Source organism: Lynx canadensis, chromosome B2 (assembly GCF_007474595.2).
Source record: "Lynx canadensis isolate LIC74 chromosome B2, mLynCan4.pri.v2, whole genome shotgun sequence".
In the NCBI taxonomy this organism is placed as follows: domain Eukaryota; kingdom Metazoa; phylum Chordata; class Mammalia; order Carnivora; family Felidae; genus Lynx; species Lynx canadensis.
In genome coordinates, this window is record NC_044307.1 from 66,982,420 (window position 1) to 66,996,624 (window position 14,205).

General features: G+C 36.5%; 1 protein-coding gene across 3 annotated transcripts in view; it reads right to left on the bottom strand.

Annotated features, from left to right (window-relative positions):
- SLC17A5 (solute carrier family 17 member 5) overlaps nucleotides 1-14,205 on the bottom strand; it is a 49,799-nt gene that overhangs the window by 30,640 nt on the left and 4,954 nt on the right. For 2 of the 3 annotated variants that reach the window (XM_030315850.2, XM_036064404.1), the window contains exons 2-6: nucleotides 12,023-12,219; nucleotides 10,063-10,296; nucleotides 6,772-6,859; nucleotides 4,080-4,166; nucleotides 3,176-3,294 (exon numbers count right to left, since the gene is read on the bottom strand). In XM_030315850.2, coding sequence (XP_030171710.1) covers nucleotides 3,176-3,294; nucleotides 4,080-4,166; nucleotides 6,772-6,859; nucleotides 10,063-10,296; nucleotides 12,023-12,219 — 725 coding nt within the window. The remainder of the gene's footprint in view (nucleotides 1-3,175; nucleotides 3,295-4,079; nucleotides 4,167-6,771; nucleotides 6,860-10,062; nucleotides 10,297-12,022; nucleotides 12,220-14,205) is intronic. The other variant, XM_036064405.1, reaches the window with a different exon arrangement.

The window sequence follows — 14,205 nt, forward strand, 5'->3', positions numbered from 1 at the left end:
ATAGTAGGGTCATAAAATATAACATACTCAACACTGCTCCCATTAAACAACATTACTAATTTTTATGTGATAAAAAGGTTTTCCTGTTAAAATTACAAATTTATGTACATACTGTTTATTTCATTTTATTTACTCTTTAAAAAATCCATTTTTGTATATGTTTTATGATACATATAAGTACAGTAGTACATGTATGTAACCATGAATAAATATACCTTTATTCAGAGTGTTAGCTCCCATCTTTTTATTGATGCGTGATTAAGAAGCCTGGAATCCATTAACCTGGAGCATCAGATTATTACATTTCCTGCACACTGAGGCTCTGTGGTTTCTCAAAAGCTAATAAAGCAATCTATGTTTCTGCCTATGAACCCTGCCTCCAGGGTTCACTGTTATTTCAAAAAGAGGAAGAGCTAGTATTAACTTTCTTGTGGCTTTTTCTTTTTATCTGATTTGGTAGCTACACTCTTATGCTATCCACTTTGTATCAAAGGTGTAGGGTATTTGGGGGAAAAGGAGACGGAACATTTATTTTTTTGTTGCTAAATTTTTTTTTAAATGTTTATTTATTTTTGAGAGAGAGAGAGAGAGAGAGAGGCAGAGAGAGACGGAGACACAGAATCCGAAGCAGGCTCCAGGCTCCGAGCTGTCAGTACAGAGCCTGATGCAGGGCTTGAACCCACAAGCCATGAGATCATGACCTGAGCCGAAGTCAGATGCTCAACTGACTGAGCCATCTAGGCACCCCAAGGGAGCATTTCTTTTTATACAGCAGCATATATTATATTGAAGTTATGTTCATCAATGTCTGTCTCCCTCTGGAGATCACAGGTACCACAGGAACCATGTCTTGTTAATTTTCTTTCTCATGTTAATTTTTAAGTCCTCAGTATCTGACAAAGAACCTTTCTTTCTTTCCTTTTTTTTTTTTTTTTTTTTTTTTTTTTTTTTTTTTTAGTAAACTCTCTGCCCATTGTGGGCAAACTCACAACCCTGAGATTAAGAGTCACATGCCCCACCAACTGAGCCAGCCAGGAGCCCTTATTTTATGATGTTTTCAACCACAACATCATCTGGTTTAAGAATGCAGTTTGGGATTCTGTGAAACATAATTCTCCTGACTCCCCTTGCTTCTGAATATTCCATTTTCTGAAGCATATGGAAAAACAAATTAACCTTAAATTTAGATATGGAAAGATTTAGACACATATCAAGGTAGAAAAAGAAGCAAGCTTTTTTTCTGTTTTTGGTTCTTAAAAATTTTTTTTTACTGTTTATTTTATTTTTTTTATTTTTGAGACAGAGACAGAGCATGAATAGGGGAGGGGCAGAGAGAGAGAGAGGGAGACTCAGAATCTGAGACAGGCTCCAGGCTCTGAGCTGTCAGCACAGAGCCGACGCGGGGTTCGAACACACGAGCTGTGAGATCATGTCCTATGCCAAAGTCAGACGCTTAACTGACTGAGCCACCCAGGCACCCCTGTTTGTTTGTTTAAGTAGGCATCACAGGAAGCACGGAGCCCAACACAGCTTGAATTCACGACTCTGAGATCAAGACCTGAGCTGAGATCAAGAGTCGGATGCTTAACTGACTGAGCCACTCAGGTGGCTCGAGAAAGGAAGCTTTTAAAAAAATCTAAATAAACGAAAATTTTCATGAATCCATAAAAAAATAATAAAAATGAAGTATTGAAATAAGTAAGCTGTTGACCATCAATGCTAAGAAAATATGACAAAACATAGCAAGTTTTATATGGCAAGATCTGTTTACAATGCATTAAATTACTTTTATCTGTTCCTTAGAGGAAAAAGTGGGTGATTCATCTGATTAACATCACAGAGGACTCAAAGTAACTTTATTATATTATGATTTCTTCTGAGTTTTTGCCAACCTTAAGACCAAGATATGCCATATTTCTGAAAGTTCAACAGCTTATAGAAACATTTGTAGCAAAATTTAAAACCTTAAAAAGAGGGGCGCCTGAGTGGCTCAGTCGGTTGGGCGTCCGACTTCAGCTCAGGTCATGATCTCGCGGTCCTTGAGTTCGAGCCCCGCATCGGGCTCTGTGCTGACAGCTCAGAGCCTGGAGCCTGTTTCGGATTCTGTGTCTCCCCCTCTTTCTGACCCTCCCCCATTCATGCTCTGTCTCTCTCTGTCTCAAAAATAAATAAATAAATGTTAAAAAAGAATTAAAAAAAAAACTTAAAAAGAAAGGTGAATGAGTGTTTAATTGCTGCCTATTTGTACTATATATAAAAATTGAAAATATCAATAATAAATTAATGGGCAAGGAAAGTTTTATATAAAATATTTTATGTTCTTAAAACCAATAAAATAACTATGAAGTCATTAATAGTGCTAAAGAAAAAAACTGTTTAATTTTTCCTGACTTTTCATTTTCTTCTTTTATTTCCCCCAAAAGACAAATATTTTGTTTTCATGACTTGAAGATTTATTGTATTAAATTATGACAGACTTTTATTTCTGACATGCTATTGTGCATTATTAATATTACATATTAATAACATATAATTTTTTTTCTAAGGGTCTACTCCAGAGAATCAACCAGGTAGGTCTAAATCATATTATATATTATAATAAATGTGCTGTCTTCCTTATTAAATCACACTCATTTAAAATACAGAAAAGGGGGTGGGGAGGGGAAAAAAGAAAAGAGAAAAATAAACAAACAAATAAATAAAATGTAGATAAAAACACTAGTTTCCTAACAACATTTAGAATGTGGCTATAAGATTTTTCATAAATAACACATTTTATTTTCTCTTAATTAAGGAGACAAACTTAAGACTTACTGATAATCATTACTTTAGAAGGTTTAAAGCAACTTATAGGGGCACCTGGCTGGCTCAGTGGTAGAGCATGTGACTCTTGATCTTGGTGTTGTGGGTTCGAGCCCACATTGGGTATAGAGATTACTTTAAAAAAATAAAATTTAAAGTGACTTGTAAAAGTAACTTTTCACATATTTAATCTTGAAAGAATTGTAATTTTTCAGACAAAACAAACCATTACTTCATATATTTATTTCATTTGCCTGCTCTCTACTTTGCCCAGAGCATGCACAATAGAAATATCTATTAAAAAAATTGGTACCTCAATTCTGGAGAAGAAAAAAGTTCTGAAATTGTTTTAAAAATGTGCCAAAGTCCATACCTGATTTTTTAATGATGAAAGAATATATTCTTTTTCATGGCGGGAGATTGCCTTGTGAGTTTCAGGCTTATCACTAACTAACAAGATCCATAAAATAAACCAAATGATGCCAACTATACCTTAGAATAGAAAAATAAATTAAATAAAATTAGAATGCACCAACAGCAATTTTAACATGTCTTGAAAAAATTATGGAATCATAAACTTAGTGTAAAATTGTTTTCAGCTTAATGCTGATGTCAAGTTCCACTCATATCTTAATGGGATATTTGCTATCTGTATCATCTCCTATAAGTTGGGAACAGAACAATTTTAACCACATGAGTCTGCCTCTCAGAGTTTACCAAATATTTTAAAAAATAAATGTCCACAACCTATTATTTCCACAGGTATCTGGTTTTGCTTGATTTGTTTTTTGTTTAGATTGCAGATGTATTTTCTGCATGAAATGTCTACATGGCAATCTCATTTATTAAAAACATGAATCAACCTGCTAATGAGATTGAGAAATGAAAAGCCCTGGGACTGAATAAAAAGAAAAAAAAAGATTAAAACTACCAAGTGAGGGCATTCTACTTTGCTTGAGGAAAAAAAAAAAACTTTTCAAAATATAAATTTTCATAATAACCAACACAGTAATTTTTGATATTTCGTATGGCATTAAAGTCTTGAATTCAACAGCAGTTTCTACTGAGAAATATTCCAAAATTAACATCATGTCATAACTAGATCATTTTAACCATATAAAGTTAAAAAACAGATAGTCAGTATTTTAGAACTTTGTACTTTTAGGAGTTGGTAACCTCAGTGATTTGGAATATACATTTTTAAACAATTATTAGACTTCTATTACATTTTGCATTTGTTACATTATGATTTAAGTTAAATTTTTGAATAAGCTTACCAAAAAGGTAGAAGACGTAAGTCCAATTCATATAGAAGCAAATTATTCCACAAAGAGGAAGAGAAATTACTGTCCCAAGCTGTGCTCCTAGAACAACAAAGATTTTGTAAACTTTGAGGAGAAATGAACAAGGAGGGGACAGATTTATTGCTTAAAGGAGATGGCTAACAGATTCCCTCAAGGAATCATTTACTAGAAAATCCACAGTTTATAAAATGTACACATTAATATGTAATTACATTAGTTACAACTATGTAGCTGTTGATGAATTAGAATGTATCATCAATATAGGACCTATCATAACATGAGCTAGTAAATGACACATTACTAGTAAATGTGTTAGAAATCCAGGTGTTTGGGGGAAGGTTCAAATATGGTCTCTAAGGCTGATAAACATAATGTACTGCAGTATACTTGATGATATAAGAATGAAGCTTTTAGTAATGTAATTTCCCAAAATATATTACAAACAATTGTTTCAGATAAATAAATAATGAAATTCTTTTTTTTTTGTTTGTTTTTTGAGAAAGGGAGAGCATGAGTGGGAGAGAGGGGCAGAGGGGGAGAGAGAGAGAGAGAGAGAGAGAGAGAGAGAGAGAGAGAGAGAGAGAATCTTAAGCAGGCTCCATGCTCAGAGCAGAGCCCAACGCAAGGCTTGATCCCATGACCCTGGGATCATGACCTGAGACGAAATCAAGAGTTGGACACTTAACCGACTAAACCACTCAGGTGCCTTGAAATTAATTTTCATCATCAAATAGAAGATATCTTAATAGGTACAGTGGCAGCTAAAATAATCAGATATTGTTTCTGGTCTCAAGTTTTAGTCTTATGTAGGAGACAAAAATAAACAAATAATTATCACATCTTAGAAAGTGTTAAGTGTCACAGGGCAATGTGGAAGTTCAAACATGGGACAGATTACCTCTGACTTATAGAGGTCAGGAAAAGATATATGAAGCAGCAATAGACTTTGAAAGACGGGTGAGATTTTTGTCTTGTAGAAACAAGGTAAGAAAGATGATATGGAGGCAGATGTAATAGGATGAGTAAAGGAATGGATGTAGGGAAGCAGAGAGTGAGTTTGGGAACTTCACTCGGGTAAAGGAAAGGAATAGAAGGTAAAGGCTGGAAAAATAGGTTGGATAGTTACTGAATATCTACTTTACTTCAGACACTGTGTGTCAGGGACCAGGCTAGTGAAAATGAAGTGGTGAAGACTGTAAAGAATCTTGACCCACAGTTCAGGCTTAGACTTTACTCAATAGGTAAAGAGGAACCACAGGTAGTACCTGCTCATGAACTATCATCAGATTTCTCACATCAATCTCTACATCGCTGTCAGAATCATTTTCTTAAAATGTAAATCGGATCATGTCTCTCTCTTGATTCAAAACCTCTGATGTCTCCCCATTGTATTTTGGAGGAAAAAAATCCCAAATCTACTTTTCTTCCTGTGGCCTGTAAGGTCTGATATAATCTGGCCCATGTATATTTCTCCAACCTCATCTTATGCCATTATGCCCTTTATTCATTAAGTGCTAGCCACCCACAGTGGTTTTTCATTTCTTTGAACTCTTTTTTTTTTTTTCAACGTTTTATTTTTATTTTTGGGACAGAGAGAGACAGAGCATGAACGGGGGAGGGGCAGAGAGAGAGGGAGACACAGAATCGGAAACAGGCTCCAGGCTCTGAGCCATCAGCCCAGAGCCCGATGCGGGGCTCGAACTCACGGACCGCGAGATCATGACCTGGCTGAAGTCGGACGCTTAACCGACTGCGCCACCCAGGCGCCCCTCTTTGAACTCTTATGTTATGTCCTGCCTGAGAGCCCTTGTACATGCTGTTCCGGTTGGCTGGAATGCTCCTCCTTCTGCTCTTTGCATGACTGATTCATTCTTATCTTTCAGATTTTAGCTTAAAAGTCACCACAGAGAGGTCTTTCTCAGCCAATGTATTTAAAAGCAGTCAGTCCAAAAGTTTTCATTCAGTGTATGATCTGGTAAAATTATAATTCATATATAAAGCTTATGCTATCTCACCCATAGATCAAAATGTTGGCAAATGCAGAGAAAAAAGATGTATGAAGAGTGAGACTGAGAATCATGATATGCTCATTAGACAATCAAATGAGAAATCAGAAGGGGCACCTGGGTGGCTCAGTTGATTAAGCGTATGACTCTTGACTTCAGCTCAGGTCATGATCTCACGGTTTGTGAGTTTGAGCCCCACATCAGGCTCTGTGCTGGCAGTATGGAGCCTGCTTGAGATTCTCTGTCTCCCTCTCTGTCCCTCCCCTGTTTGTGCTTTTTTTCTCTCAAAAATAAATAAACATTTACAAAAAAAAAAAAATTGAAATCACACTTTAAGGACAAAAGTGTTCAGCTTTCCAGCTATTGGACCTTAAAAAAGAAAAAAAAAAAAAAAAAAACCCGTGGCATTCACATCTGAATGAGCAACATGTTTTGAAATAAATGATGGCAGATGGAGAAAATGATATTAGTTAAGTAAGCCGCATTGCTATATGTTAAGCCAAAGAAAAAAATTAATAATAAAATTATATCTCTAAAACTTAATTTTCACGTAAAGGAGGCATCTAACATCATTCTGGTGTGCAGGTGTTTGTTTTTTTTTTTTAATCCAAGGCTGATATACACATGTAGCAAAATTTATATAAGAATAGTTGCCTTACCCGCATATGAAATGCTAAGAAGCTTGCTTCGTTCAAGAGGGGGAGCCCAAGAAGACCACATGGCATGCATAGCTGGAAATGTAACACCCTGAGGAGAGGAAAAAGATATTTCTGCTGAAATACAAGGTAGATTTGTGAATGTTTTAAATTCAGTTGAGTATTTTGTTGTAAGAGAAATTTCTGGATAAGAATCAAACTAGAATCAGGTTCCATGAAGTGAGATGCCTCTACAGTCTTGAGTGAAAATACCTTCTAGTGAAATACTTTCAAAGTCTCAACAAAGATTGATTCTGTCAATTGGCTTGAGGACTCCAGGGTAAGGGTTACAATAAATCTAAAAGAAGGTACTGAATGATGACATAAAGGAATCCCTCTCAAGGTCAATTTTATTCATTTACTTTATTAATGGCCTGAATGAAATGGGAATATTACTACCAATATATAACTTTAAAAAATGCTGAGCTAATGCTTTGGCGTACTGGAAGAAAATTCAAATTGACCTTAATCAACAAGAAAAATTGTCCTACAAAAAACCCCGATGAATTGAATTAGAGCATTTATAGTCTTCCCCCCACCCTCGGTGATAACTAGCCTAGTAAATGCCAATTACTGATATAAAGGGGCTGGAACTGGGCAGGCAGGAGAGTCACAGAGACTTGGGAGAGGAGGAGATGCTGGAGGAGAATGGGAGGGAATAGATTTTGGTATATTCAAAGAAGTGGATTCATAGCTCTCTTTGGCCACTAACTGTGCAGCTTCACAAAGATTAGTTAACTTCCTGGAACTTCAATTTCTTTACCTGTAAAACAAATACAATACTTCCTATCTTGCACGATTGTTGTAAAGCCAATAGCTAGTGCTATTATTAGTGGAGATAAGAATAAATGCTTTAACACTTTGTACTTTCTGCTGATTCCTTCAAAAACAAAAAATGGGGCAAGAAATACCAACAGAAGGCACAAATGATTTAGGCAGCATTGCAAGTTGATAAGAATTTGTATCATAGAGCAACCACAGGATGAGTCATTACAGAATAAAGATTAAGGTGTTGGGAAACATCTACAGAGATTATGTTGTAGAAAACTTCATTATAAAACCCTAGGGACAATGTAGGTATATTTATGGTGAATCCTGCTAGGGAGGAAAGATGCTGACTTAAGTTTATGGATTAGGCAATGTACATATGATATATACTGGAGGAACAGAGAAATACAAAAGAACAAACACAACTTCTGTTTAGATGTAACAAGGTTACTTGAGAGAGTAGTATTAATATAACCAATATACTATAATGCTAAATTAGTGGCATAAACAGACAAGAAGCTAACATATGGGAATACATTCAGCAAGGAGATTCAATATCTGGATCAGAGAAATTATGCTGCAACTAAGTATATTTTACTTAGGTAAGGAGAAGAGGAACCTGGTAATAGGGGAGTAATTCTTATTTTGTAGTCAAAACAGTTTATTTAGCACATCTCTATTTGATAAGGACAAAATAAGATTGCTTATTAAGTGATCAAAGCTTAAATTTAAACAGTATTTGGCAATCTCTAAAGCACTCTAGCAATCATTATCACATCTGAGCTGTGACTGAGGATGGGGCATGTAGTTTAGTCCCAATTTTAAAAATGATGGAACTGAGGTCTAGAGATTAGGGCTTACCTACGGTTTCACCATTAGATACAGTGGAGTTGTTATCCAAACTCTGATCTTGTGACTCTAGTCAGTGTTTTTCCAACACAGCATGTACATTGCTACTACTAACTTTCATTCTTTTAAAAAAAAATTTTTTTTTAATGTTTATTTATTTTTCAGAGAGACAGAGCATGAGTGGTGGAGGGGCAGAGAGAGAGGGAGGCACAGAATCCGAATCAGGCTCCAGGCTGCTTCTGAGATGTCAGCACAGAGCCTGACACGGGGCTAGAACCCACGAGCTGTGAGATCATGACCTGAGCTGAAGTCGGACACTTAACTGACTGAGCCACCCAGGCGCCCCCTAACTTTCATTCTATATACCAAACCCAGAGGACACTATTTCGCTTGGGTTAAAGAAATGTTAAGAGCAAAATAAATATATGCTTCCATTTCATAGGTAGAAGTGCAAAGTTAGAAACAAAAAGAGATCATTATTTAAAGATAGAGGTACATATGATGAAATGCAAAAGAGAAGTGGAAAGGAAATGAAAGATAAGGAATTAAAATTTTCAAAAGTGATAAAAAATCTTAGGAGTAGAGGAAAAAACAGATAAAAACTGATAACAATTCTCAAAGCAGCAGAAAGGCCAGAAAAATCATAAAACCAAAGATAGTTATAAAAAATGATAAATTATTTGTCTCTAAGTTCCAGAACCAGAAAAAAGAACAAAGAGGAAGCTCTATGAATAACAACACATTTAAAAGTAAAACAAGGCAATTTGACAAACCACTGTGTAAAGTGTGTTTTAGATCTGGGCAATCAATTAATGATAAAGCAGAGATAAACCAGCAAAAGTTCAAGAGGTAAAGATGGTCTATCTTAACCATTTTAATAGTCATTTCTTTTCTTTTCTTTTTCATTTTTAAATGTTTTAGTATTTATTTTTGAGAGAGAGAGAGCGAGCGAGTGAGCAAGCATGAATGGGGCAGGGGCAGAGAGAAAGGGAGACACAATCCGAAGTAGGCTCCAGGCTCTGAGCTGTCAGCACAGAGCCGGATGCGGGGCTTGAACCCACAAACTGCGAGATCATGACCTTAGCTGAAGTCAGATGTTCCTCTAGTCATTTATTTTCTTATCTCCTGAAGTAAGAGTCAGAAGACCTGTGAAATGTTCCCTGGGAAATGTTTTCTCTGAGTTTTTAGCAAAGCTTCCAGTTTCATCATGTTCCCACCTGAGAACCCATTGACCTCACTGATATGAAATCAACTCGAATTATTTTCTAGTTAATCACTTCTCTTTTTTTTCAATTTGAGAGAGAGAGAGAGGGTGTGTACAGGGGAGAGGGGCAGAGAGAGAGAGAGAGAGAGAGAGAGAGAGAGAGGGAATCTCAAGCAGGCTCCAAGCTCAGCATAGAACCTGAAGCAGAGCTGGATCCCACAACCCTGGGATCATGACCTGAGCCGAAATAAAGGGTTGGACACTCAACCAACTGAGCCACCCAGGCACCCCATTAATCATCTTTCTAATTAAAAAATAAGTCCTATCTTCTGATGTCAACTGTTGGTTTATATTCATACCAAAGAATGATAATTTTAAGGAGGTAAGAAAGTGATACGGGCTAAGAGGAAAAACAAAACAGAGAAAAAGATTACCTCTCCTAGTCCTTCTAGGGCCCTGAGTACAATGAGGGCTCCAACTCCAAAATCTGCAGCAACAGGAGTGAACAGGGTGAAGATGGCTGTGCCAAGGATCCCAAATCCTAGCAGCAGTTTCCCGCCCACTTTGCTGGCAATATATCCTCCAGGAATCTGGGTGATGATGTAGCCATAAAAAAAAGAACCGAGAATCCATCCTTGTGTTTCTGCATCCCACTGGTACCTTTTACCCTATAAAGAGCAGGAGGATAAAAATAACATTTTAAGACGTTGACTAAACAGCTCTTTTGTCTAATTGGCATCTAAGTACACATAAATGTAATTTTGAATCACTGTTTTCGAGTGAAGAACTTGCAAATTTTCTACTAGGTAGGTGAGTCACCACAACACAGACATGCCACTTCTAGAAGAGAATAAAAATAATTGAAAGCCGTAAACTGCAAGAAGGCTCGCTATTTTATGAAACTAGACTCTAGGATGAGTTGTAGAGGCTTTGTAATGACCATGACCAAGAAGGACCAAAAAACAGGTACAGGTTCAATCCAGAAATTCTACTAAACAGAATACTGTATGGGCTGAGCTAGGCTTTGGAGCCAGGCCTGGGTTCAAGCCTCACTCTTTTACTTACTGGATTTGTGATCTGGGAAGTTAAATGAAAAAGGCCTGACACACACGAAGTGTTCACTTAATGTTGGTTATTAGTATGCATAAATATAGATCATTAATATCTCCCCAATTCAGAACAAACACTTGAACAAGCATAAAGAACAAGACGAAAGAACAAGAATTTAAACCAAGCCATAAACTTCATGTGAGTAGGAAATGTCTTTTAATTAGTAGCAGCACACAGTAAGGTAATGATGAAGATTTAGTGACTAATCAGAATATCTGACATCTTTAATGCATGTAGTTGTATCACTGAGCCAATGTGTCAAGAACAATTGCAGGATTTGTTTTTACTGCTGATATAAGGCAGATGAATACAATTTAGCTAGGTCAACGAAAGCACTTGCCAAAAGGAAAGATACAAAGCACCCCTCTAATTATCCTTATTTGCAGTATTAATTTGTAGCTTATCTGTGGAATTATTGGACTTCATGAACTGTCCAGCAGTTATAAGTCATAGGTTGAAGTAGGAAAAGTGGGTGATGTGAACCCAAATATGAATTCAGCAACATTATTAAGGTCAAATAAAATTTTTTTTGGCAAGTCACTATTTTGTATGTATGCTTGTTTAGGCAAAAACTTCCTGTGCTTGAATGCTCTTGTTTATAAATGGCAGAGGAGACTAACCCAAGTGTGATCTGGCTTCTTCGTGAACCCTGGGAATGGATGAAAATATGCTCATAAAAAAGGACACCAGCCTTTTCTCCTTTTCTTTCTGTCTGATAAGCAAAATAAAGTGTTTAAAGTATATAAAACTCAATTCTGAACAAATGATGAGCACACACTTATCAATTCTACTATAACATGAAGCAGGCAAAGTAACTTAAGCAGTTTAGGTTAAGCATAACGTAAGTTTTAGAAAAAGAATGTCCTAAAAGACTGACCTGTTCTTATTTTTCATACTGCAGATGACCCAAGCTTTCCTGCAACCATAACCTTTTAAGCAAAACAGCTATTGAACAAAAGTCCCATAAAAATTATTCAGCAACATCTAAAACAATCAAATTTTCTGGTATGCTAAACGGGTTTTTCCAAATTATCTTCAAGGATGATTGGTATGTTTATAGAGGAAACTGAAAAACTACTTTTCAAACAGATCAAGGTGTATTACACCAAGTAGCAGTAGCTGTAGTTATGTTACTGTTCAACTAGTTCCTGGAAAAACACAAAGGAAAAAGACTCAGCTTACATGAATCAAGTGTTGATGGTTTCTATAGGATGAAGAAAGACTTTTCAGTATTTTCACTTGGTCATATTTTAGGAATAAGACTGTTTATAAAGTAGCACTTACCGTTTGATTATGAAGAACTTTTATGGGAGCAGAATGCTCTGCACACTCCTTGGAAGTTTTATTATCTGCTAAAGTCGTATTTGAATCTATCATATCCACCAATGCCACGCTCAGATTCACCCGTAATGCATAGAGAACGAAGAAACCAAAAAAAGCCAACACTGCTAAGTTATAACGAGCAGAGCCGCACACTGGAGCTGAAATACATATTGGGGGACAACTTTCACTAGAAGAATAACTTAGGTGATATTGTCTAAATTACTAAAAAGGTTACTTTTTAGAAGTACACAAATTCATAAATCATGAATATTTTTCTGAGAATAATCTCAGGTTGAGCATATCTGAAAACATTTATCAAAGAGAATTTGTTCTCAGCAGCTGTAGTTTTGATACACATGTAACACATGAGAGCCTGAACTGTAAGACAGTTTTTTAAAACACGAAGGCAATAGCTTTACCAACTCTGCTCAGAAAGATCTCCATTACAGCCTCAGAACTGTCAGTTGACAAAGATATGAGAAAAAAAGATAAGGGGTTTAATGGCATCACTGTTTCTGAAAAACTATCTAAATCATGGCCGATAAGTACTAGAGTATTCACCACAGCATAGCACACATACTACTGACTATGGATTAGCGGCCATCTCACTGTAATTGTAGCACAGCACAAAAATTTCCTGCCAAGGCTAGGGCCTGAAACTCCTCTTGATAAATTTCTTACCTTGAAAAGTATCCTCAGAGGCTGGGTTTGAATCAGAAGCCATGATTAACACTTAAGGTCCTCCTAAACTAAATGTGTTTAAGAATCCAGAAGCAAACTTGCAGAATCTATGACAGTTGCAGCATCTGTGACAGTTGCTGAGTTGATCATGCTTAAAGGGCCCACATTAAAAAAGGAAGTAAGTGAAGGTACCACAAGGATAAAAAAAAAAAATGAAGGCGGAATGGCTGGAGGAACCAATGAAAGAAAGATCATGTGAGAGGAGGAGTTTTGATCTATTTTTTACTGTAATTACAGGCGTATGCACATTATTCTGTCTTTTGCTTCTTTTACTGAGTTGCAGAATTGGAGAGGGGACAGGAATTTAGGAAGTTAAAGTTGATTGATCCCTTAGTGACAGAGAGAGTGGCTAATCCAGGGTCTTACACCTTTAAGTTTGGTAAGCACTGAGACAGAAATAGCTGTTGAAAGACATGAACATCTGTTTTACTTGGTTCAATACCTATGTATGAATATAAGTATGCTTTATTTGGGTAATTACATATTACTACTACATACACATTTTTCCCCTACTCAGGAATCCTGGTGTTTTCATTTACCTACCCTCAAACAAAAATATATTTTTCAGAGTACAAAGGTCTTGGTACTGATTCAGACTGACTGATTCAGACTGAAGCATTAATGAATATGGCATGACTATACTTAGGGATGTTCTTAAATACTATGATCAAACTCACTTTCCTATAAGCCTTCAGACACTTAACAACTGCTATCAGTGTTTCTTCTGTGTAGGCATTACATCACTTATGACAGAACTTTTCAATTGACTCCTTTTGGAGGAGTACAGCTATTAGAATTATGGCACCACTGCCATTGTTAGACCTAGATCTGTGAGAACTGTATTTCTAAAGCTCCATTCATGCTGTCTGTGTTACCTGAATCTAGAAACGTTTGCTCTCTGCTCCAACCAATGGGCTGCTATCTAGTTAGGGAGGCTTTGGATAGTGCAAGGCATGTTTTATCATTGCTCTGTGCCAGTAATACAAAGAAATCTGGATGGGGCCTCATAATCTTGCCAAATTTGGACAACCAAAATGTGTTACTCGGTGTAATTTGGAGTAAGAAAACTCCAGATATATGCACCGTCTGCTTTGCCAGAGTATTATTTACAAAGTTCATTACCTACTTCAGCAGAGGAGTGACAACAGGTAATTGTGGTTTCAAGAGCTTCTCTGGTTGCTGTGTGTAAATTACAAAGGGAGAAAAGTGTGAATCATGGTAGAAGATGTAGACTCAGAAAAGTCACTTAAGGGACTATTAGAGTTTTTCAGGAAAGAGATGAAGGTGGCTTTAACTAGGATAAAGCAGAGGCAATGGAGAGAAATGGGCAGATTTGAGATAAATTTAAAAGCAGAACTGACTGGCCTTGCCTACACATTAGATGTGGCAGTAAGTGAAAGGAA